General features: G+C 48.4%; 2 protein-coding genes across 3 annotated transcripts in view; both read right to left on the bottom strand.

Moving 5' to 3' along the window:
- crocc2 (ciliary rootlet coiled-coil, rootletin family member 2) overlaps positions 1-18,965 on the bottom strand; it is a 42,317-nt gene extending 23,352 nt beyond the window's left edge. The window contains exons 1-11 of the mRNA XM_035413501.1: positions 18,577-18,965; positions 17,941-18,085; positions 17,269-17,393; positions 6,629-6,796; positions 6,403-6,486; positions 5,395-5,501; positions 3,988-4,132; positions 3,304-3,410; positions 2,535-2,741; positions 950-1,046; positions 682-771 (exon numbers count right to left, since the gene is read on the bottom strand). Of these exons, the coding sequence (XP_035269392.1) occupies positions 682-771; positions 950-1,046; positions 2,535-2,741; positions 3,304-3,410; positions 3,988-4,132; positions 5,395-5,501; positions 6,403-6,486; positions 6,629-6,796; positions 17,269-17,393; positions 17,941-18,085; positions 18,577-18,633 (1,332 nt within the window). The 5' untranslated portion in view covers positions 18,634-18,965. The remainder of the gene's footprint in view (positions 1-681; positions 772-949; positions 1,047-2,534; positions 2,742-3,303; positions 3,411-3,987; positions 4,133-5,394; positions 5,502-6,402; positions 6,487-6,628; positions 6,797-17,268; positions 17,394-17,940; positions 18,086-18,576) is intronic.
- A 606-nt stretch (positions 18,966-19,571) lies between these two features.
- On the bottom strand, positions 19,572-26,473 carry klhl30 (kelch-like family member 30). Of its 2 annotated transcripts, none has more exons than XM_035412979.1 (8): positions 26,030-26,473; positions 24,355-25,195; positions 23,830-24,025; positions 23,639-23,725; positions 21,796-21,951; positions 21,237-21,425; positions 20,533-20,678; positions 19,572-20,147 (listed from the first exon to the last, which is right to left on the bottom strand). In XM_035412979.1, exons 2-8 carry the CDS (start codon positions 25,126-25,128, stop codon positions 19,899-19,901), a joined length of 1,797 nt encoding a protein of 598 aa, XP_035268870.1. In that variant the 5' UTR covers positions 25,129-25,195; positions 26,030-26,473; the 3' UTR covers positions 19,572-19,898. The 2 variants fall into 2 exon arrangements, with proteins under 2 accessions (XP_035268870.1, XP_035268869.1); XM_035412978.1 differs by having other exon boundaries at positions 24,355-25,199; positions 26,030-26,472.
- Between the last annotated feature and the right edge of the window lie 43 nt (positions 26,474-26,516).

Below are 26,516 nucleotides of genomic sequence, written 5' to 3'. Positions count from 1 at the left end.
GCCTGCTCGGAAACCGCAAAAACGGGGCCCGCGTTATCGGCGGGAACAGCGGCCTTGTTAAAAAAAAAAGCAGGGTGGAGCGCGACAGCGACCGACACACACACACACACGCTCCTCGAGATTTGAGCAGGAGAAAACACATGACCTCATCGCTTCACATCACGATCGCTGGAGCGTGTCTCAAAATGCGAGGACATGGCGGTACGCGTCTGGCAGAGACCGCGTTTCAACCGAGCGGCGGATTTTACCGGAAACCCGCGAACGGCGTAACGCGAGAGGTCACCATGGCTATGGCGGAATTTTATATTTACATTATTTCTTATTTTGTTTATTTTTTATATACATTTAATCCTCTCATTGTGAATTGTTTTTTTTTTTTTTACCAGTGTTGTTTTTGTTTTCATTTCTAATTTATTTAGCTATTTTCTCACTGTGAAACCCTTTTGGATGCCAAGCATCTTTTAAAAAGCGCTATATAAATAATGGAGCTCATTTATTTATTTACTTACGTAGGAACATTGATATTAACTGGGCTGAGTGAATCCGTGGGGGCTACCATTGCACACTGTGACTGGGACAGCTGAACCCCGGGGCTAGAAATTCACATTATGCGCAAACACGCGCAGGAATGTTCACATGACCGGCGCGCTCCAGTGAGACAGAGCGCAGAGCGGGGCTGACCTGGGTGACACTGTGGAGGATCTGCTGGAGACTGTCCACCTCCCTGCGCAGGGCCACCGCCTCCGTCCGATCCTCAGCTCGGCCGGCATCCTGAGTGCGGAAAGCCGTTTGGGTCACCGGCGCCTGGGGCGACCCCCCCACCCCACCCCACCCCACCCCACACCCCAGACAAAGACCAGACTGCGGGAAGTGGCGGAGCTGATCAAGGCGTCAGACCCAGACGGCGACACCCCCCCCCCCCCACGCCCCTCCCGACCCCGGGTCTCACCATCCTGTCCAGACTGGTCTTCAGGGCGGCCAAGCCCTCCTCCTTCTCGCTGTTCTGCCCCCTCAGCTGCTTCACCACGTCCGTCAGCTCCGAAATCCTGCGGACGAAAACAAACCCCAGGATCAACGGGCGCCTCGGCGACAACTGCAACGAGCCAAACCAAGGCAAAAACCAAAAAGCCAAAATCTCCATGTGTGAAAAGTATCTCAGTAGCCAACGGGCCAAATAAGAGAAGACAGTGGTGACAGTCTTCTGTACGCCATATGACAGGCACTACTGGGCTAATCGTATTACGCAGAAATCTTCAAGATAGGGGAACTACATTAGAAAGTACGTCTGTGGCGTCCAGTTCCCTCTTATAAACCATTATCAATTTGCGGCATAGCGCATGCAATGAAGCCTCCTAATCACAAATCGCAGGGTTCCTGCAACGGACAGGCAGCTCTTTCCCGAGTACTTGTGCATGGAATGCGACTCTCTCCTGCATGCGTGTCACACAGCACGTAAAACCCTGGACTGTCTTCAAAAAACACACTGTTTTTACTTCATGCTCCAATAAAACGAAAGTTAAGGTATAAAATACTTCAAATACGACGTGCGGTATACTTTGCTGAAACTAATACGATACAGAGAGTAGATTTAAGATATATCAGTCATTTTTATTAGACTATTTTTTATCAATATGATCATGCCAATGCTGACTTTTTTACTTGTCACAATGAAACATGGTATTTCATAACATAAAGTGCTGGTCTTAGATCTGACAATTTCGTTGGATCGACGTGTCAACTGGAGTTCTCTTTTTCTGAAGCCTTTTGGCCACAGAACACACATTCATAGATCTTCAGATCATACAAGAGGATTGATTTTCCTGTAACATTAACTGGGTACAATTTGGGGGGAAAAGATCAAATAGGCTTTGAATTCAATCTATATCATGTCATTTAAATAAAATTCCATCATATACCTATTATACAACAGTAATATCAGTACATTTGAAACCATCTATTCACTCTAGTTGTCTTATGTTTATAAAAGAAAACATTCCATGACTGAAGTTCTGGCTGGGGATATATTATAGTGCTCAGACAAAGAAGAATGCCATTGAATCCAAGCACTGTCATCAACGCACATACTTGACAGTAATTTCATACTGCACAGGCCCAACTAAAAAAAAGAGATACACAGAAATGCTATGATTGGAACAGAAAAGTGCAGAGAATAACTCCAATGTCCTGGAAAGGTATGTCACGGGTGCATGTACATACAGAGCGGACTAATCATCTCGAAATAAAGACAAAAGATTTACAACCTGCGGGAAAGACATAAAGTGTGGCGAGATTAGGCTGCCAGCATTGTAAAAATTCTTCTTGCTCCATCCATCATTCTAGCTCACCTTCTGGTTCTGGCGTGTCCTGCTTCCCCAGAGCTGATGAAAACATCAGGTGCTTCGAGCAGCGAGGCAGAGAACGGACGGCCAACTGAGACATTTTAGAGGCGAGTGAAAGGTGAAAGGTGAACGGCGAAAGGCAGGTGTCCCGCACGAGGCGCTCAGACAGACGGACGTACAGACGGACAGACGGACCTGGAGTTGAGCTCCACCTTCTCCGCGTCCCAGCGGCCCTGCAGCTGCATGGCCTCCCTCAGCTTGTCCCGCAGCTGCTTCTCCAGCGCCGACACCTCCTGTCCACCGGGGGCGCCGTGCTGCGGCAGGGCCGCCTCCAGGCTCGTGCAAGCCATGTGCAGGTGGCGGCTCACGGTGACGCACTCCACACGCATGTCCGAGAGACTCCTAGAGCCACGGGAGATGGATTTGAGGATCGAAAAAAAAATTTAGCCACTTGATCCTGTTTCACAACTGGTATCCCTACATGTGACGTGCACCCAGATACGCAAACTCTTCATAGCATTTCTGGGAAAATGAGGCTTGTTTGTAAATGCAAACCATTGGACCCTTATAAGAAACCCTTTGAACCTTTCCTTAGGAGACTTTCAAACACTGCCATCTGAGTCAACTTGTTGAGTAACTTTCATTACAGCAAATTACTCAACAATGATCGTAGTATTCAAACCTGACACAAGACAACGCTTTAGCATCCAGCGCTGCATTGACGCATTGGGTTCAACAAGGTCCAAGGGGCCCCATAAACAATTACTCCTCGAAAAGGCAAAACACATAACAGAAGAACTCAATGACCCCCCGCCCCCCCCCCCCCTCGCCCTAATCTCCTTTCATGTGATGTGGGTATAAATTACTGTGGGTGGAGAAGGGGGGGTAAAGGAGGAGCAGGGTGATGTTGTAACCCTGGGGGCCCGGGGGGGGTGGGGGGCGGTTGGCAGATCGCCAGGCTCACCTGTCAGTGGACGCCCTGAGCTGCGTGAAGGCGTTCCGCAGAGAGGCAGCCTGGCGCCACAGCATCCGCACGCGGGCCTGCTCGCGGCCCAGCCGGGAGGCGCACGTCTGGGGGGAGGGGGGAGCGGGGAGGGGGGGTGAGACAGGACAGGACACAGGACCCTTTTTTTCCAGCGGTCCCGGTGGAGGAGAGCTCCCACACCGCGACCGCACGGCGGGCCGCCGGCAGCACCGTGACCGCGGGCCGAATTCGGGGCTAAGCTCGCTAGCGCGGCTCGCTAGCGCTGCTCTCCACCGTCCCCACAGCCACCGCGAGGCGCGGGGGGGGGGGGGGTGGGGTATTCATTTACAGTGAATTGCATCAGGGCCTTCATCTTGCCAGATGTTTGCGCTGTCCAAGCGTTTTTTTTTTTTCTTTCTTTTTTTCCGTTTTTTTTTTTTTTTTTTTTTTTGCAACGATTGGAATGTTTTCACAGGAAACGATTTCTGGGAAAATCACAACAAAAAAGTTAAACAAAGGGACTCGGACGCGGGGCTGCCAGAAACGGGCCTGAGGGCCGCGAGGCTCCGCGAGGCTCCGCGAGGCTCCGCGAGGCTCCGCGGTCCGCTCTGTTCCATTAAATCGCTTTCCTTTTTTTTTTTTCCCGCCGCGCTCTCTGACTCGGCCTCCCGGGGGCGCTCTCACCTCCTGCTCCCGCCGCATTCGGGCGTCCTTCTGGTCGGCCTCGTCCCGGGCCTTGCGCAGGCCGTCCGTCAGCGCCTGGTTGGCCGCGCCGGCCTGCTCCAGCTGCTCCCGGAGCAGGGCGTTGACCTGGGCGAGGCCGGCACACCTGGGGAACACATGCCCTCGTTACAAGGGGGGGGGGGGGACAGAGTCCGGCCGGCACGCTCAGCCGTCAGTCGCCGACAAGCCCCGCCCCCCAGTCCGTCGCGCGGCCTCTAAATCATTCTAACATTTACCGCCAGCGAACGGGCCGTGGCAGTTTTATAAACTCCGCGTCGAGCTCCGTCCTAATTTCCCCCCGGCTTCGCTTGTCAAGTCTTTTCCGCGAACGTCCGCATCGCTCGCGCGCTTCGCCCGTTACCGTGCGCCGCGCGAGCCTCGGCGATGGGAGTGAGCGGGTCCCGCGCGGAGGGAGGGGGAGCTGAATTATGTCGCTCGCTCGCGCTCGAGCGGCGTTCCGGTGATCTGAGAGGTTTGGCGCCGGTTTGGACGGCGGGTGCGAGGGGTGGGGGGTGGAGGGTGGAGGGGGTGAAAGATGACTCGTGTTAATGGCTGGCAGGGAGACAGACGCCAGACTGAGGGTCCACAGCCCTGCTTTGCTCTTAGCACGCCGGGGGGGGGTGGGGGGGGGGCGGGGGATCCTAAGCGCTCTTCAGGATCAAAGGAGCTCCCCTGCACTAGAGAGAGGAGACTCACGTCACGTTCGCGGGGCGGAGAGTGCGCCGGGGGGGCCGCGCGGACCGAGCGACTCGGGAGGGAGGCGGGAGGAGCTCGCCGGGAGCGGGCGCGGGAAAGCGAGGGGGCGGGGCGAGCTGGCGAGCCTGGCACGGGCCGGCGCCCGCCACGCCACCTCAATTACACCCCCGCTGCCACATAAATCGGGGACCCTGTAAAGGCGGGCTTCGGGTGCGGGGGGTCAGCCTCTCTCAGCGTGAGGCGGCAATAAACCCTGCTGGTGGGGGCGTGGGGGGAGGGGGGGGGGTGAGAAGGCGGGCTAATTAGCTCGGACAAATTGGAGGGCGAAGGCATCTTTCTCAAAGCCAGCCCGCTTCCCGCTGCAAGCGGGTCCAGGACCCGAGGGGTCCGCTGGGAGACGCGGCGCCGAACGTTTCTCAGAAACCGCTTGCCTCCCTCTTTGTGTTTCTCCAAAAGAAGCGAGCAAACGCTACGGGAAATATGCCTCTAATCCCTTTTTATTATTCTGCGCTTCGGTCCAAATTAGACGCAATTGCGGGTCGCCGCTTCTATTTCTTTTAGCGCTCGGGAAAATTATCCCCACTATACCGTTTGAGGCAGTTCTGAATTCGCTTTCTTGAGGGATTACTCGAACTGCCGGATTCCCAGAATGCCGTCTGGCGCGGCGCCTACCTCTTCTGCTCCTCCTCCAGCTGACGCAGCTTGCTCTGCAGGTCCGAGCTGCGCTCCTGCTCCGCCCGGCGCAGCCGGCCCGCCGAGGTGTCCAGGTGGGCCTGCAGCTGGACCCCCACAGCGAAACAAGCGATGACTCATCGACAGCCAGGCCACGTTAAAATCAAAAACTACAACCGGGCCGTCAATCGAGGGGAAGGCAGGCTCGCCGTAAATCAGAGCTGTCAAGCTCGCGCTCCGCGTTAGCGCTTCTGCCCCTAACGTAGCGCCAGGTCACATAAAACGGACGCAAACCCATTCAAGAAGTTCTGTTACGCCAAAATGAAGATGTACCTGTTCAGTAACGACAAACCCACATTTACTGGCAGTTATTCTATTCATTTGAGCAAATCGCTAATGTTATCTACTCTTTTACTGATAGGTAAATCAAATCAGTAATTATTATAGAATAGACGGACACCACAAAGACAGAGAATGAAAGCCTCTGAATGTTTAAAATTAATCTGCTTTTTTTGTATATGACATGTACTACATGGCCAAAGATATGTGGACACCTGACATCCAATATACCATACAAAATTATGGGCATTAATATGAAGCTGGTCTACCATTTGCTGCTATAACAACTTCTACTCCTCTGGGAAGGTTTAATACTAGATGTTGGAGAATTGCTGCAGGGATTTGCTTCCATTCAACTCGAAGAGCATTAGTGAGGTTGGGCACCGATTGGGAAATTAGGCCTGGCTTGCAGTTGGCTTTCCAAATGATCCCAAAGGTGTTGGATGGGGTTGAGGGGCCTTCCCCAAACTGCTGGGGAAGTACAGAATCGTCTAGAATGTGATTGTATGCTGTAGCATTAAGAATGACCTCCACTAGAACTAAGGGGTCTAGCCCAAACCACGAAAAACAGCCTCAACCAAGGGTTGTCAAGATACTTCTGTTCATATATGTATCTGTATCTGGCTGCATTACTTAGGTGGTGTTCACTGTCCTGTCATCCTTACTTACCGAGAGTTTGAGCTTTTCTGATTCAGAGGTTTTCTCCAACACCTGCTCCTCCAGTTCTCCACACCGTTTCTTATACTGAAGCACCTGGAAGAATCTGGGGCTATCAGACCTTGCAGACGACCAATTTCGAATAATTTTTTTTGTTTGTCAAAACATGTACATGTACAGAGGATGGAATAGGATTAGTGGGATTGAAAATTTGGGCAGTTCAGCCTGGCTGGAATACCTTGGCCTGCAGCTTCTGGACGAGCTGAGCCTGCCTCTGCTGGCCCTCCTGGAAGGCCTGCAGCTTGTGCCTGTAGATCTTCTCCTCGGCCTGCAGCCTGTGGTGCTCCGCCGCGGACACGCCGTCCCCGTCCGAGTCGTGCGACTGCAGCGCCAGCATCCGCTCCAGCTGCGCAGCCAGGGAGGGAGGGAGGAGAGGCGCGCTAACTGACAGCTGACCTGCGACCCCTTTCCGAGGCGCTTAACTGCTTCAGAATGTGACGGCGCTAGGCGACGCCGGGGGAAACGGCGAAAGGCGCTACGCAGCCTTCGCCGCCCCGCGCCTGAAAGGCGGCCGGGTCCTCGCAGGTCTGCGGAAGTCTGCTGTGGCTGCGATTTGAAACCGGGCCCTTTGCGATCTAAGGTTTCTCCCAGACCATGTGTCTAGGTTTCCTTTGCAACAAAAAGCTGGAAACAGAACATGAAGCACTAGTAAAAGAAATATGCAAGATCAGATTCTATGCCTTCCAAAAAAAGCTCAATGCAGTTCAGTTGTTCAGCGTGTTGCAATCCAACTGACATCGTTTCGAACGAGTTCAAATTGGTAGAGGGCTGCAATTGTGCATTACTTGATGACATTATAGCATAACGAACCACAGTGACAGCGAAAGCAAACATGTCCTGAAAACCCCAGTAAAATACCTCGGAGGTTGTTTTATTCAGAACAGGAAGACATGCTTCGTTCAGAAGATGAGGAGGCTATAGGCTGAGGCCCAGGGTCAGCCTGGAGGTGGCATTTGAGGCGATGGTCATACTTGTTTACTATTCCCGTTCCGTTTTCCCGTATCTGTCCTCCACCCCAGTGTCACGTAACCTCTCCTCCACCCCTTCCCCCTCCTTCCTCTCTCCACCCACTCTCCCTCGTAGTGCCAGATACTCCTGTCCTCGTTAACACAAACCACATGTTCCAAGAGGGCTGGCTACAACACTGCGAGCCTCTGATAGCAAACGGCCGAATTCTGCCTTTGAGAGAGAAGGAGGGGAAGAGAGGGAACCCCCCCAGTCCCTCGAATCAGCAAACCCCCCCCCAAACCCCCCACAACCACCCCCCTCACTTCCCCACCTCCCCACATCATCTCTACCTCTGGGCCTTAATCTCTCCAACAGGCTCAATAAGCAGCCAGGACAATGGTCTCACTGTTCCGCGCCAGAGCCAAAAACCTGCTCCGCGCTAATAAAACATTTCAAATGGCCATTTCAAAGTTTTATTCCGCCAATTACAAAAAAAAAAAGACAAACTCGCACCCGGCCCCGCAGCCTTAACCGTTCTCGGGTCGGAGGCAGGAGGGGAGAACAGAGGGGAGCGCTTTTAACGGCCCGTTGTCAGGGGAGCGGCTTTCGGGGACCGAGAGGAAAGGAAGAAACACGACGGACGATAAAAAGGGGCGAGCTGGAAAAGCTCTTTTGCGCGGGACTGAAAACATCTGTGTACAGCAGCGCTGATTGCGTTTCAGTCATTATTTTGCGAGCGTTTCGCCAGTTTTTGAACATTGAACATTTAGCAAAAGCAGATGACAAAAGTAGGAAAAATCTATTTTTAGATGCAGAAGCTCAAATACGTGGAAATGACAAAACACGGTTTTAAAGCACGTGTTAAAACCGTTGTTGTTCACAGCCAAGTGGTCATGCTAGTTATCCATCAGCAAGAGGTGTAAATCAGGGAAAATCAGGGTAGTGCCCATTGTCTCAAAAATACCTTATAAACATTGGGACAATTCAGAACACGTAGCTCATCTAAGTATTCTAGCGGCTACCCCATGCTTCTGAACCCTTCCATGAGTTTGTTGCTAATAAGTTCTCAAAAATAATGCATCTTTCAGGGAAAATAAAAAAAAACATTCAATAAGTAACAGACTTCTGACTCCAAAATTAGCCACCATCTTGATTCTCTTATTTTTGTATTCCGTTTTGTAATCATCCGAAAACTTAGTTTAAGAACAATTTGGCAACGTGGGGTATCGTGGCACGTTTCCCAGTTACATGCAGAAAAATATTATGATCCAAAAATCAAATGATGTGGATTGAACCTTAAATAGAGGAACAATAAATTTTAACCATGTTATTCTTTTACTGTACAACTGCAACAATGGAGAAAATCAAACCAAAAAATAAACACGCTGTCCAGTACAACGCACTCAATGTAATCAGCCTCGTGTATGGGGTGGGCATAGCGTCTTAAATGAACACAGCGTCTTCCGACTGCAAGCTGGAGCGATCGATTTTTACCCCCACCAGATGGTGCGTTAATATCTAGCCTACGCTTTCTTCAGGCTGTCAAAGGGTGCGTTTTCTCATGAGCTGTTTCAAAATAGTCCCAGTGCCCTCCAAATATTCAGCTCGAATAATAAAACTTCCCCCAAGGGGACCCTTCACTGAAAATTGACATGACAGGCGGGATCACATCATTCCCATTATCTTTGATTGAAACCATGTCTCTCGTTTCCAAGGCTACCGATCGGCCTTCCCCACCGATGGGCGTGCTCGAACGGCAGCGATTACCCTGGAAGAACGGTCCGACGCACGAGCTTGCACGTAATGCGCATTCGACGTGCCAGTTTAATGACAAAGCCGTCCGTTAAACACCGCTTCGGTGCCTGTGCGGCTTAGCCCGTCCTTTCCGTGAGACGCGCCGAACGACTAGCCTCTATGTCACGGGTATGGGGTTCGAAGATCCTTGGGTGGCCAGGTTGGCACTAATGTCAGTGACGTAAAACAACGTGCCCTAGAGCGAAGTGTGTGTGTGTGGCCCTCTCCCACTCGCCGCACCGCCGCTGTGCGTCATTCTTCCACCGTATAGGCGGCAGGGTTAGCCTACAGCTCGAGAGCTTTGTGGCGAAAAACGGAAACGTGACAGCTGAAGCGGCGGGGCCGAGCTGACGGCAGCACTCCCGCGCGGTATTCCTGGACGCTCGCTCCGGAGCCAGCTGGAGCGGCCTTAACAACCCCGACAGGAACGCCAACAACAATCGCGGATGAGTCAACAAAACAGGCCGCGTCCAGCGGTGCGTCACTCCGGGAACGCGAGCCCGAGAAACGGCGGTACTGCCGCGGCCCCGTTGCTCCGGGGGAGAGCGCCGCGAGCGGCGGGTTCTGGCGCCCCGCGTTCGTCCTCCGCGCTCCCCGACGACGGGACGGGCGGACGGAAGGCCGAGGAGGGGCCCGTCCGGAGCGGCGGGGCGGTGGACCCGCCTGAACCTGGAGGACGCTCACGTCACACGCTCTCGCGCTCGCGAGCGCTAAAGGGCCTTCCGTCAGCGCGGGCTTCGCGCCAGCTCCGGACGCCGTGCGCGGAGGGGCGGGGGGGTTTTGGGGGGGCGTTTTTTTACCGCCGCTCCCAGGTGAATCATTAAGCCTGGGGCCGGAGCTGGTCCGGATTATGCACGCTCCGTGGAGAAAGCCCCCAAGGGGGCGCTGTGATGGCCTGTTGCGGAGGTCCCCGCCCCCCCCCCCTCCCCCACCCGCTCTGTTCACATCATTAAACCTAATCGGCTCCTTCGCCAAGCGAGGCTGGGTTCGTTGTTCGCGGGCGACACTCCCTTCCACTGGCTGCCGTAAAAAAAAAGAAAGCGGGCGTTCGCTCGACCCCGTGGTCCGAGAGAGAGCACGCGTTATGAGCCCGCGCTGTTCACACGCCACTTTTCGGAATGATCTCTCCCCGCCTACCCCCCCCCCCCCCCCCCCCCCCGGGTCCCCTAAAGAGGAGCTGGGTCCTGTTGTGTGCCTGTGAATCGCCTATACTGCCATTTGCAAAAACAAAACAAGCGAACATGCAACTTGCACAGAGACAGACTGCCTGGGTATGATTTCCCTTTTTTTTTTTTTTAATGACCATATGGTTTCCAAAGCTCTTTTCAGTATCTCTGTACTGTAAGGAAGTCTTAGTCGTGAGAAGCTTTCAGCTCTCAAAATGTGTTCTGTATTAGATCCTTATCTGATTTGGTTTTTATGATTAAGCCACCAATTGTATTTTATCATTTGATAAATATGTCAAACTACTTTATGCTACAACAATGCTTTGATTTATCAGCCAATGAGCATCAAGAGGACTATTTAAAAAGCCATCTTGAAAGTTTTTTGTCAGAAAGCCAAAGTTTACTCAAAATGTATTCCAGCCCTTGTATTAAATAGATTTCAGTCCAACATAAGCTACAGGTATAGAGGAATCCCATCATCATATCAGTGACATATTTGTGAAATAAGTTAAAAGAGACATACATATCCAACAAACTAGTCTAAAAGAATGTCTTTAAAAAGTGAGTCTCATCTTCAAAAAAAACTTTTTTGCATTTATCTGTGCTTTGCTCAGACAATATTGCTAAAGATATTTCTGACAGGTAATGATTACAATCATTTCCTTTTTGGTAATGCATAGCACGTGCAACATGATTGCAAGTCAAAGGTTTGACCTCCCCCCCCCACCCCCTTCCTAAAACTCTGTACTAAAGCAATCCCAATTCAGCACCATCGGACAACTGCACACAACTGGGTCTGCCCTTTTAGATGAATCAATCCAGAATGCTGCTCTTTGTGCAAGGATTGGGGGAGTCACACCTACATGTATCACATGCATTCGTGCATGCGACGCATGCATCACATGCGTTTACAAACACGCAGCGCTAAGCGCATCCGTGGCACCGAGTAAAGGGTTACAGGCTGGAGCGCTATTCTCTGGCTTGGCCGGGGCCCAGAGGCTTAATAAAAGGAATTAATGGAGTGCGCTATCTGTCAGATTCCTAAACACAGCTGGAGCGGATGTCCAGTCCCTCGCCCCTGTACCTTACTATCCCACTCCAGCAATCTGCCCTCCCTCCCCTCTCCCTTCCCAGCACCCCCTCTGGCGCTAGCTCGGCCAGAGAGCCCCAGCTGATTGTGAAAGCTGTTTATACGTCGCCGGGGGTGATTACACAACGTGGGATGACAAACAAGGCTGGGGCCAGACCCCCCCCCTAACGCAGTTTCTCTGGCCCTTCTCTGGCCTTGAGAGCAGCTGTGGTGAGTCGGCGGTGGGGGGGTGGGGGGGGGGGGGGGGGGGCCGATGCACGCGGTGGGACACACATCTGGCCCCACTGGCACCTTCCAATGCTCTACTGCAGGGTCACACACGGTCCATTCTGCACACCCCCAAACACCCCCCCCCCTGTTTTTTTTAGTGAGGACACAGCCTGGGCTTGGATACTGAACCGAAGCAGAAGATTCTGATTTGGACGGAGACGCATTTGGACGACACTGCGGTCTTTACACTGCCGAGCCTCGTAAGACTGAATGAAGCAGGATAATGATAAACAGCTGCTGTAACACCTACAGTAACCAATCGGCGAGGAGAAACCGACTGCAGCGCGAGAGACCTCGGCCAATGCGGTGCCGGCAGAGAGCGGGGGCAAAGGGACGGCACAGAATAACCGGCACGGGGGGTGTCAGGGGAAATGGGGGGCGGGGGAACAGCAGGACAGGGCTACGCAGACCTTCAGGGGGCTCCGTCGAAAGGAGGGGTCTCCGCAAAGGAGCGGACCGCGCCCTCCTCCTTCCACGACGGCCGACGGAGGCCTGGCACCTCGGTGGCGTTCCGCTCTGGCTGCGGTGCGACGGCGCGGGCAAGCGACTCCGCGCGAACGTGGGCCAGAAAAACAAGCGAAGCCCGAGGGAAGGAAGGGACAGTAACACAATCCCCGAAAACAGGGCTCTGCCGTGGACAAAAAAATCAGCATGAACCACGTTTGGCAGGCCCTCTTAAAAAAACACAGGGGCGAAGCGAAACTCTGGAAATCGCCCCGCTTGTTGTCTGCAAGTCTCCAACATGTCTGACAGAAAATTAGATCAATTAAGATTTGTTTTGACGAACGATGTGCCATTTTGCATTCTGCAATAAATCACGCACATCGGGGGAGTATTGTTGGTGGGGTGCACGGAGTATTTATCAAAGAAGATAAGCTGTGAAAACAGGCTTAGCCTTTGATAGCGAGATCCACATCCATCATGGCATTTTACTCCGTTCATTTAGCTCTGTGTCAAACCGGCCTTCTCTGACCGACATATTTTTAGCCTCCTTCAGAACAGTGACTTTATATCTCGTTCATCGTGCATTCACACCGCGGTCACACTAAGCACACAGAGTTTATTTCTAACACTGCGCCCTGTCCAGAGCTGCCGTAGAGCCGCACAATGTATACACACACGGCCACTTTGCCTGAGAAACTGCGAGCTGGCGGCGCTCCAAAGTCAACAAAGGGGTCAGAGTTCATCCTAACTCGTTCTCTAATCTCCTGAGACAATCCAGCTTCGCAAACTGGGTCAAGGTTCACCCAGGATCACAGGCAATTTTCACGGGTCGCGAGAAATCGCAGCGACTCGACGGAGGTGGCTTTGAAGCCGGGCGGGTCCCTGCTCGCAAAAGCGCCCCTCCCTCCCCCCCAACCCCCGCCACCCCGCCACCCCCCACCCCCGCCCCGTGCGCTCGGGGACTCGTCCTCGTCACTCGCGGCGAGAAGACCGGTCGCATCTTTGACAGCGCTTTTCAAAGTGCCACATTTCGTGCGCCTCGGTTGCGTGACGCTCGAAGGCTGGGAGGGACAGGACCCAGATCAGAGCCCCACCACTGGAGCGGTTCCATTTCGCTCTATAGGACTAATTAAGAAAAAACTCAAGAGAGAGGAGTTCTCCAACATCTGGCGCAAAGACTCCGACTGAAGAGGTCAAAGGGAACAAACCCATTTACCTCAAACCACAAGATTCCTTTAAAGTCTCCTCAGTCCTCGACAAGAGTCCTGCTGGATGCTCTGTCAGGATTAATGAGAAATGCAATGTTCTCCAGATGGTGACACGCGGAACTTCAAGCCATTCTGCAGGGTGTAATGTGCAGCGCTCAGCGCTAACCAGGGGAGATAGCAGTGCTCAGCGCTAACAAATCCACTGGAGATAATGCATAGGTTGAGTGCTAAGCTATCTAATTCAGTCAGCGCGCCAGTAAATCTACTGGAGACAGCAGCGCATAGAGATTGCCTCGGGCAAAATGAGGACATATTCAGATTTATGGCCCGTAAACACTTTGCCGTACATATTCTGGTTCTCTTCACCAAAGAACTTCACACCGAGTACAAAACATGAACTGGGAAAACATACGGTAAGGTCACCTTAAGGTGAAGGACGCGAATTTCGAAACAAAAAATTAAACACAGGGTGCATAATCACGTTCTTGTCAGAAAACGACAATCTTGTCTACAGATAAGGATGGTTAACAGCTTTACAGAAGCTGGGCGCGGGGTGTTTAGCCGAGTGGCCGGGTCTCACAGACTTTGCAGACATGCGTGTCCCGGAGCGCATGAGCATCGGAGAACCCCTGGAGGGGGGGGGGGGCAACGCTCCGAAACATGTGGCGAAGCCGTAAGGCTCCCGCCCTCCGGTGTTCACGGATACCCACCGCCTGACAGCTCTGCAGAGAGCAGGCGAGGACGGGGTGACTGGCGTCGCCCTTAAACGGGGAGGACAAACGGAGCGGATCGGAGCGATATCTGATCCGCGCGGCGGTGCGGGGTTCAGGGCGGCGACGCGGACCGAGAACGAACGCGCGGAGGAGGAGGAGGAGGAGCGCCGTCGGCCGGTCGCGCCGGCGCGCCGCTCCCGGGACGTCGGTTATCGCGGCGCGTTCACGCCGGGAGCCCTGCAGCCAATTAAAATCCGGCCGCGCGGCAGGAAACGCCCCCTGACAGCCCAGGAGAACAGACGGGAGCAGATGGCGGGCCGGCGCAGCCTAGAAACGCGGCACGAAAACATTTGGATGACCCCGGGTGTTCCGCTAACTTGCACATTCCCATCCTTTCCACGTGAATGGGCTCCCTTTCTTTTCCGCTCGTGTAATTTCCAACGGAGGAGGAGCCCCGATCCTCAGAGGCTTTCGCCCTCTCAGTTTACCTGCCTGTCGAACATGCTCCAAAAAAAATTTTTTTTTTTTTTAATTTTTTTTAAATATTTTTTTTCATACACTTGTTCACTTCTCCATCCTGAAGATGGCTGCTAAAACCCTCTAAAATATCTTTCAAAAAATGTTCTATATATATACCAGCCTAATTAGGTCTTATTTATAGCCGGGATCTTAAATAAATTCCAGCAGTAAACTAAGCAGAACGGTTCATTAGCCTTAAGCAGGAAAAAGAGGGCAGTGTTATCACAAAAGGCAGCTTTGTACAGGATGAAAAATGGCTCTTTTCTTCAGGACACCCTGGAGACCAGGCCGCTGACCTACTAATTTTCCCCAAAAACAGCAGTCGCTACATGGGGGGAGGGACCCCGTGAAGGAGGAAGCTGGGCCGGGCATGGTGGGGGTCTGATTTGGGCTGAAGGGACCTCAAGGAGATTGTTTATGCATGTTTCGCCTCATAAAAATATATCGACAAGCTGTCTTGCCATTTGCCTTCATCCTACACATTTGCGATTCATTAATCAATTATAAATAGGCTACAAAAAGGAAGAAGAAACAGATTAAAACAAACCAAGATTTGGTGGACTTTGTGCCAAGTAGAAATTACCTAAGTCATACATGAAAGTATTTTTTTTAGATTTTAGGGGTAAAGGTTAGCCTCAAACCGTAATAAATACATCTTACTGAATATGACACATCTCGGTTTGTCGTGTCGCTTCACTGCAGGGTATGTTTATAGAATTCTAAAGAGATTTTCCTCTTGGATATAAAGGGAGAGAGAGAGTGCACTTCAAAGCATTACTGCGCTTTCTCAATCAGTGAGACAGTGTGGCTAGATCTCTTGATCTCACCTTAAGCACACTTCACACAGACACCACCTTCCTCATGAACCCCCTACAGGAAACTTCAGCAGTTCCATCAACCTCGCACATTATTAAGAATGCTTACTCCTCCAACCTCACATAATAAATAACTCCGAAGATTGAGATACTGTAATGGAGCAAGATAGATTCTTGGAAAACGCAGTTACTGTAAAATTAAATTAAACTTTTGTAACCTACCTAATCAACTCGCTTGCACTCCTCCCTGTACAGTTCCTTGATAAGCAGGATGCAAACTGTCCTTTTCACTCTTTCTACCAAAAATGCACATTCATTTTCAGATGCTAATGAACATCTATTTCTGTGGGGTGATGTCACTCCACCTGCAGTCAGGCATAACAGATCTAAGAGTAAAGACAACACCTTAACTCCACCCGGTTACCAATCACTTTTAGTATGAATACACCCAAAAGCATGCATTCCTGTCTGCGTTTTCCCTCCCCAATTCCTTCTGTCGTGACTCCAGGTTCCAATACAAAGGGACAAAACACTCTTGCAGACCAGCAGATCATCTGTTCAATACCCTTGTGTGAAACAATCTTCTAACTCTAACCTTCTCCGCCATAATCCTTGCACCAGCGACCAAAAGCTGTCCAATTGTTTCTAATTGTTTTCCTTCTAATTTTATATTTTTTATGTCAAGCATACCAAGCAGTACTGTAAAAAGGCATTGGTGAATGTCTTGTGAACTAAAAATAATTTGGAAATGAAAATAAAGGAAATAATAACCTTTGCCAGACTGAACAATTTGAAAGACTATATTCAATTAACTTCTCAAACAAAAGAGAAAGAGCAGTCTGTTTACTACCTTTGTCAACAGAGATATATTAACATGATTACATCACAACATCCAACTGACTTTATTGTTGTTATATGACTTACACAAAACAAACTGACCACAGCCAAATGATTTGTGTGGGCAATCTAAGACTTGCAATGAACTGTGGTTAGTTTGGTTCGTGCAAGTCATATAACAACAAGCCTGTTGTTGGATTCTGTAATATGATCATGTCATCCAGCTAGAGCTAATGTTCACTTTGATGAGCCAAAAAATAATGGAAACATTGTATATAATAATGGAAAGCATTATACCTGAACCCTCAAACTTATACTCAGGACATACATTCCAAGAGCAAATTATCAATGTAACTTTTATAAAAAATAGTCTTCCATCAATATCTGTCATGTTCCATAAATGGTCACTTCTGTGTTTTTCCTGACAGAAGTGTTCATTTTTGGTTTTTAGTATTAAAAAAAAGAAAGAAAAAAGTGCATATTGTGTCTTTGCAACATGGTTACTTCAAGATGCATCCCATTCCTCAGGATGCTTGGATGGCTCCATGTTTGTGTGAGCTGGCTCAGTAACACGCATGCAGTGAACTTGCAGCCAATTGTTTGACCACATGACAAAACAAACATCCTAAACATCAACATGCTTCCAGCATCAAATGGCCTTTCTATCGGTTTTTATTTATGGGAGCTGGTTTGTTGTTGAGTTATGAGAAATCCGTGCTTACCAAACTAGAAGATAAAAATATAATCGTGGCAAGCCTACAGATAAGTAATTAAATTGAAAAGAATCATACTATGCGTTATAGTATATATTAATACCATGTCATTAGAGCTAATTAAATGATTCAGGGAAAAAAAATCACACCGAAAAAACAATCACATGATGAGTAATGGTTCCTTCCCTGCACACTATGCTTGTGCTTCAGCAGGAATGTAAGGCTCGGAGCTGAACCTGAGGTCGTGTGCTGGGGGCTGGGTAACAGGCAGGTGAGAGTTTGGGTGTGGTGGCAGGCCTACCCTGTCCGTGAGAGCTGCCTGTTTGAGAAGCAGCTGGTCCCGGTCTTTTTTGATCTCGGACAGGAGGTCCTTCAGAAGCTGGTTCTCCTCCTCCAGGGGAACCCTCGGGGTGCTGCTGCCAGAGGCTGGGGGACAGTGGGAGATTTTGGGGGTAACTGTGATGCACATAAGCACAACAGCCAAAATGCCATCGTTCATCAATTTTGTGTCCCTGTTCAGTCCACCATGACCCGAGCCATTGCAAGTTGTGTGAGGCCTGCAGGGTCATATGTCAAGGCCAGGGATCCTCCTGACTGAACTATTCATCGCCCTCTGCTGGTGAGAGCAAAGACAGGCAGGCAGGCAGAACAGGGCCAAAAAAGCTTGTCAATGACATGCCCAGGCTTGCACGCGATGAATGGCAAGCAAATCTAATCCATTCACTACTGCCGCAGTGCGATACGCCTCCATGTCTTTTGTTGTTTGAGGAATTTACTACCTGGTTTCACGGTTCCGTAGTAAACACACAGTCATTCGAGAGGACCTGTTACCCTTGCGACTGACAGCAAGAAAACCCAATAGCAGCACACATCTTCTGTCATCCTTCAGTCCAAAAGTTCTCTGTGTGGCAGGAAACCAGGTGCAGGCGGTCTAACGATGACGCCGTGACTCTCAGGCGTGAGGAGAACGTACCTGTGGGCTCGTCCGCCAGGTTGCGGGTGATGATCTGGCGGATACGAGTGGGGACCGGGGTCGCAGCCGAGTCCAGCCCCTCCCCTCGCAACGTCAGCATTTCTTCCCCGCTGCTCTCAGGGTGCAGGAAAGACTCCTCCAGCTTCTGTAACACCACCCGCGCGCCACCCAACACAACACGCAGGACAGTAATGCACACATCCCTCAGGGACGTGCTGCATGATGCGTGTAATACAGCTTTAAGCCATGTCCCCAATGATTAATGTCCCCAATGATCCCCAAAGACAAAAACATTATAAAAATATTTGACAACATCTGCAGCTAGGCTATTTGAGTTAAGGATGTGCATTTGAGTTCTGCATGAAATTCTATGGCAAAAATGCTAATTCCTGAATTTTAAAGACACAGATTTGACAGAGCTATAACGTTAACGCAACAGCTTTCAAGTCCACACAGGAAGTCAGTAAATTGAAAGAATCACATTTGCTTAATGAATACTTAATGCAAATTTGGTTCATTCTAGAAGTGTACTTTTCTGGCAGACCAACTAAGGTAGCTGTATTAATGTGCGTTTATGTTTCACACATTCCTCTTATTTTTTCCTAATTTGCTTAATTTGAATAAATAAATACTTGCCTGAATCACGGCCTCCAGTCTTGGCGATTGCTCGCTTTGATCCCCTTCTGAACTCATAGCACATAGACTGGTATTAAAATGCTTTCCTTCGTAGAAATGTCAGTCAGCCGGTATGAAGGTTAATAAAATAGCTGAAATATGCACGAGCTTGCTAGCCAAAGAAATATTATAAATGCATTGCTTCGAATTAAGTCACCAGTGCTGTCTTTTTACAGGAACTCAAATTAGCAAAATGTGCATTTCTATTTGCAACGCATTCTCTTTCGTTACCTCCACCTGAGCTTAAAACTTTTAAAAGAAGTTGCAAACAATGTGAGTGTGGGGTGAGTTGAAGCACGAGTTGCTGTGGGAACGTGACGCTTCCCAGCCCGTTGTCATGGAAATAGAACGCTAGCCCGACTGTTTCCATAGTTAAAGGGACGCATGGAGAGCAATGGTTTATGGAGCTATTCAAATCGAGGTTGCTTTGTACCCTGCACACATACTCGAAAGCAATATCAACTGTTTACCTTCATCTGGGCGGGACGACAGTATGATTCTGCGGGAGTTGTTTTCGTCAGCATCCCTTTGAATGTTTCTGATACAGTCATTCATAAATATTTGGCATGGAAGCTGGTAGGTTGATCAGATACATTGCTTCTCTAAAAAAACACATTCCGTTTTGCATTGAAAAGGTTTTTATAAGTTTATGGAATAATTACTAATGCACCCGATCACAGTCGTTGCAGTGCACTGTATTACGACGACCAATTGTCCAGTTCATTCAGTTTGAAGGTGCAGGACTTTCACGAAATTTACGAATTTATTTAATGCTAACGGAAAAACATAATGTTCAATACGTGTCTCAATTTTATCGTTTCTTGAAAGGCTGTAATACATACTCAGTAGATTGCTGATGCCGTGTAGCTTCATACACCACCCAAAAGAGGCAAGTGCACATACAGTAGTTTTCTAAAAAGCTATTTTTTTTATTTATTTTACTAAGACACGCAAAAAGGAAAAAAGATTACAAGCATTCAAAATGTGAATATTGTGATAACCTTCATCTAAAATTGATAACCTATAAACAATTCAAATTCAAAAACACATATTTTCCTGAAAACTCATCTAAATTTCTAAATATACATATATCATTTGAGATATAACCAAACACTTGAAACATACCACAGGATTGAGAATTTTTACAGATCATGTTACAACTGTGTTCTCGTATCAAAAAGATAATATCAATTCTATACATAAGATGCATCTTGGAGACGATCTTTGCATTTGAAAAACATGCATGAGATACATGACGCTGTGGCTCCATCCAGTGACAATCCTTATGTCTCGTCCAACGGGAAAGGCTCTGGCCATTGAGAAGGGTCCAGAAAGATGGAGCAGGAGCCAGTGTAGAACCACAGCCTGGGAAGGGAGCATTCTACTGTCCAGGTGTTGGCGGTGCAGTTGTACATCTCCACCTCCACTCCGTAATCCCCCTCCATGCCTTTCCAGTGCCCCCCTGTCACATATAGCTGTCCCCCCAGCAACACAAAGCCCCCATTCTCATGGAGAGTGTGAAGGAACTGGACCTGGATCAGACACCATGCAGGGAACAAAATGAAAGACAATGTTAAGAGAGGACAAACCATATGTGTAGTTCAGATGTGGGATGGAATGAGTGATAAATTAAGGTTAGAAGGATATATAAAAACTTATAACCATAACAATTGTCTTAAAGCAGAAAGAACGAAATTCTTACATATTTTCAGGATTATGAATTTATGAAATGTAATAGATGTGTACACAGCTACAGTGCAGTCACTGACTTTAGCATATTTGTATGTAAAATACTGATTAAATATGGATATTGAGGGGCAAGGTATGTTTTTCTTGGAGATTTTATGTATAGAACATAAGCAAGGTTCCTCCACTTCTTTTGGATAAACAGTAGTGTTTTTTCAGCACAAAACTTACCTTCTGCCACATATTAGCTTCAGTGTCATAAGAGTAGACCTTCTTAGTGTTGTCAGCTAGAAGGTAGATGATTCCATCAACAGAGACAGAGCGAGGAGAGGACAGATATTTGGGGATGAAGGGAGAACAAATAATGCTCCAGCCATCTGCAAAGATGAAGCATTTAAACAAACAGTTAACAAGCAGGAAATGTATCCTGGTTTAATCTACCCCAAGGTTAACATTTTGCCTAAACTACAGTTGCTACAGAATCACCATATGCTGAGACAGTCTGAAGTGGGACAGGTTGACCAGTGTGTAGTGGCCTGACCTGAGTGTAGATACTGGTCAGAAATGAATCATGACTGATTGTGCTTTAAAAATGAAGAGGCATGTATTCAAGCCCATGGTAAATGTTCGATATCTGCTTCTGACCTAAAGGTAACCAAGCCCTCTTGAAACGGCTCTAAAATATTTTGAATTGAGACCCTGCAGAATTGTCACCGACGCTTTGTACTTCCAGTCTCATTTCAAGCTTTCTATTTGGCTTTGGGCCTTTTAATATGAATATGGACCATTTTGAGTAGTTTCAAAGCAACTATGCAGTATGCAACATTGCTAAAGAAAAAAAAGAAAAGTGACAAATTTTTTACATTGTACTCTACTTGTACTGGTGTCAAGGTGTTAAGTTCCAGTATGGCGACAGGCCCACACCTCCCTCTTACCTATGACGGGATTGTAACACTGCAGGGTAAGGGCATTGTACTTGACGGCACAAGAGCCAATCACATACAGCTTTCCCAGGCAGGCGGTGGCTGTAAAATTAGTCACATATTTCAGAGCGGGGACGGTGAGAGCCCAGCTGTCATTGTAGGGGTCGTAGTGTTCCACCTCCACAAAATCCATTGTGGTGCCTGTGAAAGAAAAGGTTTGGGTTTACAACAGCCCAAGACAGCTGGCCCAGTTCCAATGAGTGGAGCCATTCCTCAGATCTTCAGATTGAATACAGGCCACTGATATTTGACACATCTGATCTTTCTTCCTGATCTCCTTCAACACTAATCTCCACACACAATGCTTCACACTTACAGCACATGGGACAATTGCCAGCGCTTACATACTTACTCAAGTCAAACAACTACCTAATGTTCCTAAGAAGTCTCTACAGGCAGACTCATGGCTGGCCAAGCTACTGAGAGCGTATTCATCAGAACATTTTAAAAAAGGGTTTCCATCCAATTACCCCCTAATGCTCCACATGGATGGCTTTCTTCATTTTCTTACCCCCAATGACGTAAATCTCTCCGTTCAGTGTTGCTGAGGTGTGGTTTGTCCTGGGCTTCAGCATCGAAGCTACCGTCACCCACTTCCCTTCTCGTGTGATGTACTTCCAGGTCTCTGTGGTGGACCAGGTGTTGGTACGAGAACCTCGTGAGCCTCCTGGAGTGAGAAATTGGCCCTTTTTCACTCACAGGAGGACATTACCCAACTCTTTAAAAAAATCCAATGCCATACTGCATTATACTAAGTGGTATTTTCTTCTCTGATCCATGTCTCTACTCAATGTTCTCCCTGCTACATGCACGTAGCTTAGTTTTATTTCTCCACATTAATTAGTTGTTTGTACCCTGCTAAGAAGGTCCTCAATGCTTAGAGACTAACCTGTGTAGCCACCATTTGAAAGCTCTGTATTGTAAGTACATTGACATGGGAGAACATTAGGCAGGGAGCTGTTTTAGACATCCACACAAAAGCATCATTTTTGGCCGGACTCAATAAATTGCATTCCATTACAGTCGATGGAATTTTCCGAACTGCTCCCTGCAATAAATATAAAACTCACAACACACACTGGCAGATTTGTAATGACTTCAGTGTTGTGCTTATGTTGCTAAGTGCTAACTAGTGTTCAGCAGTGCTCTGTGGGGTTTTAAGGCCTAAAACATTTTTTTTTTTTAAACCTCACCATTCTATCCCTTATAACACTAATATAATAAATACATTTACTTGTAATGTGCTCTATGTGTGTTGAGTTTAATAAAATCAAAGTAAAAGTTCTGTAAAAGCAAAAACCAGAATCTCCAAAAAACCAAAAAAGCTTTCTGGGTTATAGATATTGGTTGTATACTGGAAGGAAGGTGTAAGGAACATTTTTCATAGGGGTGTGAAAAATGTTTTGCTTCACTGACATTAATATCTGACATTCCCTGTATCTAATGCATGAGCAATGTATGAGAACTTGATTTATAACTCCCTGGAAAAGTCAGTTTTTCCACTCTCTATCCTGAAAAACATGTATAGGGAACCCTCCAAAAACATCCAAGCACTTCATTCCTTATTCAAATATTCTTTTGTCAAATGTTAGTCGACAACTCACATAATGTCTCCCCCACTCCCAGAATGCACTGTGAAACAAGTTGACAATTCAATTAGCATAAGGGTAGATTTTTGCCAAAACTGATGTACAGCAAGGTGCATGCTAAGTGTATAGTCTGTGTTTGTACATTTAAATGATTAAGGTGCTTTTTTTTAGAGAATGAATAACAGTGACATGAATGATTATAATAAATAGGTTTTCAGTATTTCAGTAAGAACACCTGAAAAAGTAAGGAACAGAATATATAATATTACATTATTGCTAATATTATCCTTGATATGTATCATAATACAATGAAACTGCATATCATTGGGGATACAATAGCACTGTACCCTTGCCTCTGTTAAGAACATTTTCAACCTAATGTATTGTAGTGAAGAACAACCACACCCCAGACTTATGTACCACATGCTGCTGACACTCATTGTAGTATTTTTGGTGAGGAGAGATCTGCCTTAAGCCCCTTGGAATCCTAGGTTAAAAATTATGTTGTATTCAAGGACCATACCTTTCATGTTTTTGCACAATAAATGTAAATCATCCTAATCCGATTTCCAAAAGACAATCCTCACAAATGCTGAAGCACAACTGTGGATTTGTATCTCATTTCTTGATACATACGTATAGAGCCAGAATGATTCTCTCTATTGTGTAGCCAGGAAAATGATTTCCTCTGAAGCGCTATACAAATGCTAATGAAAAATGTTCGTTTCAAAAGGCAACCTTTTTTTTTTTGAATGCCCAACCCACCTGTGACATACACATCATTGTTCAAGGAAACCGCTGAAAAACCCCACTTGTTGTACACTGGGAAATCAGGCAGCCGATGCCACTGTCCTGCAGAGAAAGCAATTATTCATATTATACTGCACAAATCCCAAACCACATAAATGCAGGGGTAGCATATTTGTAGAGTAACACATGTGAGGTGGATCACTCACTGGTCCTCGTGTTGTAGAAGGCTGCATTGCTGGGAAGTGACCTTGAATTAATCTCTTCTTCCTCATCATCATCCTCGTCGTCATCATCAGAGTCATCCAATGAGCGTCCTCCCACCACAAACAGAACTTCTTGAAGGTTAGGCTGTGGACTGCAGGGGTTTCCATTCACTAAAGCTCCAGGCTCCAAGTCCGTTTTCTGCCAAATAAGTTAAACAGACAGGATTCTAAGGCAGCCCTTGCACCTTGCATTGCATTATATGCACTCTCAGTAGAAAGGGTTCCAAAAGGCTCCATAGAGAAACTCTAGTTTAAAGGTTCTTTGTCGGGCAAAATGGTTTAATCTTGGAGCTTTCAAACTTTTCCCACCTACCATAGGGTTCCATAAGGAACTAAAGAGGGTTCCTCTGTGGAGGCAAGCCAGAGAGAGTGTACGCTTCAAAACTAAGATCGTAAGCTTCAAAACTCAAGGAACATTTATACATATTATGACATGTAAACACTTCTGTGGCTAAAAGGTGCACTCACCTCTCTGTGGACCCTCTGCACAGCTTCCAGGCAGCTCTGAGACCCCTGGACCAGACTGTCCTTCAGCAGGCTCTCAGCCAGGTACTCCTGGGGCAGGAGAGAGAGCCGCGCCAGGCCCAGGAGGTCCGACAGGTGGGGGAGGCGGGAGGCCTCCTGGTGCCTCACCCAGGAGAGGGCCGCCTCCACGCGCGTGCGCTCATCCCGCGTCTGCAGCCGCTCGTCCGAGAGGCAGGCCACCAGCCGCTCTTTCTCCAGCAGCAGGAACTCCTCCCCCTGCAGCACCAAGTCAAAGTTCTCCAGGAGGAAAGCCCGGGCCTTGGCCACCACCTCGGGGCACCCGTGTACCTCCCCGAACTCCAGGATGCCCAGGCAGTTTGTGGCGTCGATCTGGTGCTGCAGGTAGCGGCTGCAGACGGCTCGCACCTCCTGGAACTGGAGCAGGCTGGAGGTGCTGATCAGGCCCTCCACGTTTCCCTGGTTGATCGTCAGCTTCCCCGTGTAGGCAAAGTCCAGCAGGGCGGCCAGGATGTCGGGGTCCACTTCGCGGAGCTCCACCCGCGCGGCGATGCTCTCGACGAAGTCCCCCGAGAACATGGTGTGGAAGTAGCGGCTGCAGAGGGCCAGCACGCCGCGGTGGCAGGGAAACTCCCGCCCGCCCGCGCACAGCGTCACGTCGACGAGCTTGGGGTGCGAGCGCAGGGAGCGCAGGCCATCCAGGATGCTCTGGGGGTGTGAGGACAGGCAAAAGTCCAGGTCGTCCACGTTGCGCACCATGGCCCCTGCCTTTGACCCTGACCACTTACTGTCCCGCTTAGTGTAACCTGAGAGCTGCGTTCAATATCTACCTATGAGCAGAGAGGAAAGATATTCTCGGTGAGATATTAGTCCGACTAGGAACGTCCATCACCTCAGCAGGGTATTATCGCTTTCCTCATGCGGAACAGCACTGACCCCGAAGCCAAGGGATGTTTCAAAAATAGACTGAAAGCAGAGGAATTAAGTCATACATGTTTACACGGCAAAATGGGTAACACTAGCGGACACAGTGTCCACTCCATAGCAATAGCTGCCTGCTATTGGCAGTTTACATACCAAGCTCTCACTGAAAATACAGAACACAGGAAATATAAGGTAATGTAAAGTTGTATCCTTACATACACATAATTAAAAACCAATTGACAAATACATGTATTGTACACGTGGTTTGTAAAATGAACTAATAACATTTAACATCATCCAATGATAACAGAAGAGCAAATCATTGATTTATTACAAAATTTAACTAATTTAAATGAGAGTTCCTTTGATATCAATTCATTTCTGTCATTTACGAAACAATTCGCAGCTGTGTTTAACAGAATGAAAACACACAAAGCACTCATTAATGTTTACACAGTCCCTTCTCTTTGTGCTGTCAGATTAGCAGTAATTAAGTTTCGCTGTCTGGCGTGAATTTTTGTTCATTTTAAGTCATTTCAACATACTGTAACGCAAGCATTATGGTGTTAGGTGTATCTGAGCTGACTGTCAACAGAAACACAACAATCCTTCCTCAGCACTTCGCTCACACAGCAAACAATATTCCAAGGTCAGTGTTGCTTTAGACCCACTGAAGTATTTGGGCTATCCATGCCCCGAAAACCTTTCAAATGGAAAACAACATTAACCCACCTACCTGAGAGGCAATCGAATGCAGCGATCGTACATTGTTAACGTTGTAAGACGTAGAGACCAGGAGCTTGTTGATACAACGCGCGGTTAGCAGCAAAGAGCAAGCATGCGCCGGGTCATTTAGACAGTCCGTCCGTCTTTCCCATGCTATTTTTAGGTTCTACAGGGATGTGGGCCCGAGGTCGGATTCCAACTGCGTGGTTCTGAGTCTCACACCTGCTCTTAAAGGGGCAGGCACGCTAATGACGGCTCACGGGGGAGATGTGTGATGGTTCCTGGAAGAGACAGCTAGGGGCATCTTGCCGAAAGGGAAGACTGACTCAACCAAATATTACCAGATTAAACGTCATAACGTTATAATCAGATCGGATGACTGGCAGCATGACACAACATTAAAAAGCAGCAGTAAAGCAATCTGTGCCTAAAACATTGCTCAGTATATTGGATAAAAGTAAGTCTCTGCACTTTAAGCTTAAGACAGAACATAGGCC

Source organism: Anguilla anguilla, chromosome 4 (assembly GCF_013347855.1).
Source record: "Anguilla anguilla isolate fAngAng1 chromosome 4, fAngAng1.pri, whole genome shotgun sequence".
NCBI classification, from domain to species: domain Eukaryota; kingdom Metazoa; phylum Chordata; class Actinopteri; order Anguilliformes; family Anguillidae; genus Anguilla; species Anguilla anguilla.
Note: the sequence above shows the minus strand (reverse complement) of the source record. Positions and strands in the feature narration are given on the sequence as shown.

What these genes read in the sequence shown, in the direction of transcription:
- klhl30 (XM_035412979.1), bottom strand. Translation starts at nt 25,128, where the DNA reads ATGGTGCGCAACGTGGACGACCTGGACTTTTGCCTGTCCTCACACCCC. An exon ending in TGCAGAGGGTCCACAGAGAG is followed by an intron (nt 24,026 to 24,354) that starts GTGAGTGCACCT and finishes CTTATTTGGCAG; the next exon opens with AAAACGGACTTGGAGCCTGG. An exon ending in CTTCTACAACACGAGGACCA is followed by an intron (nt 23,726 to 23,829) that starts GTGAGTGATCCA and finishes CTTTCTCTGCAG; the next exon opens with GACAGTGGCATCGGCTGCCT.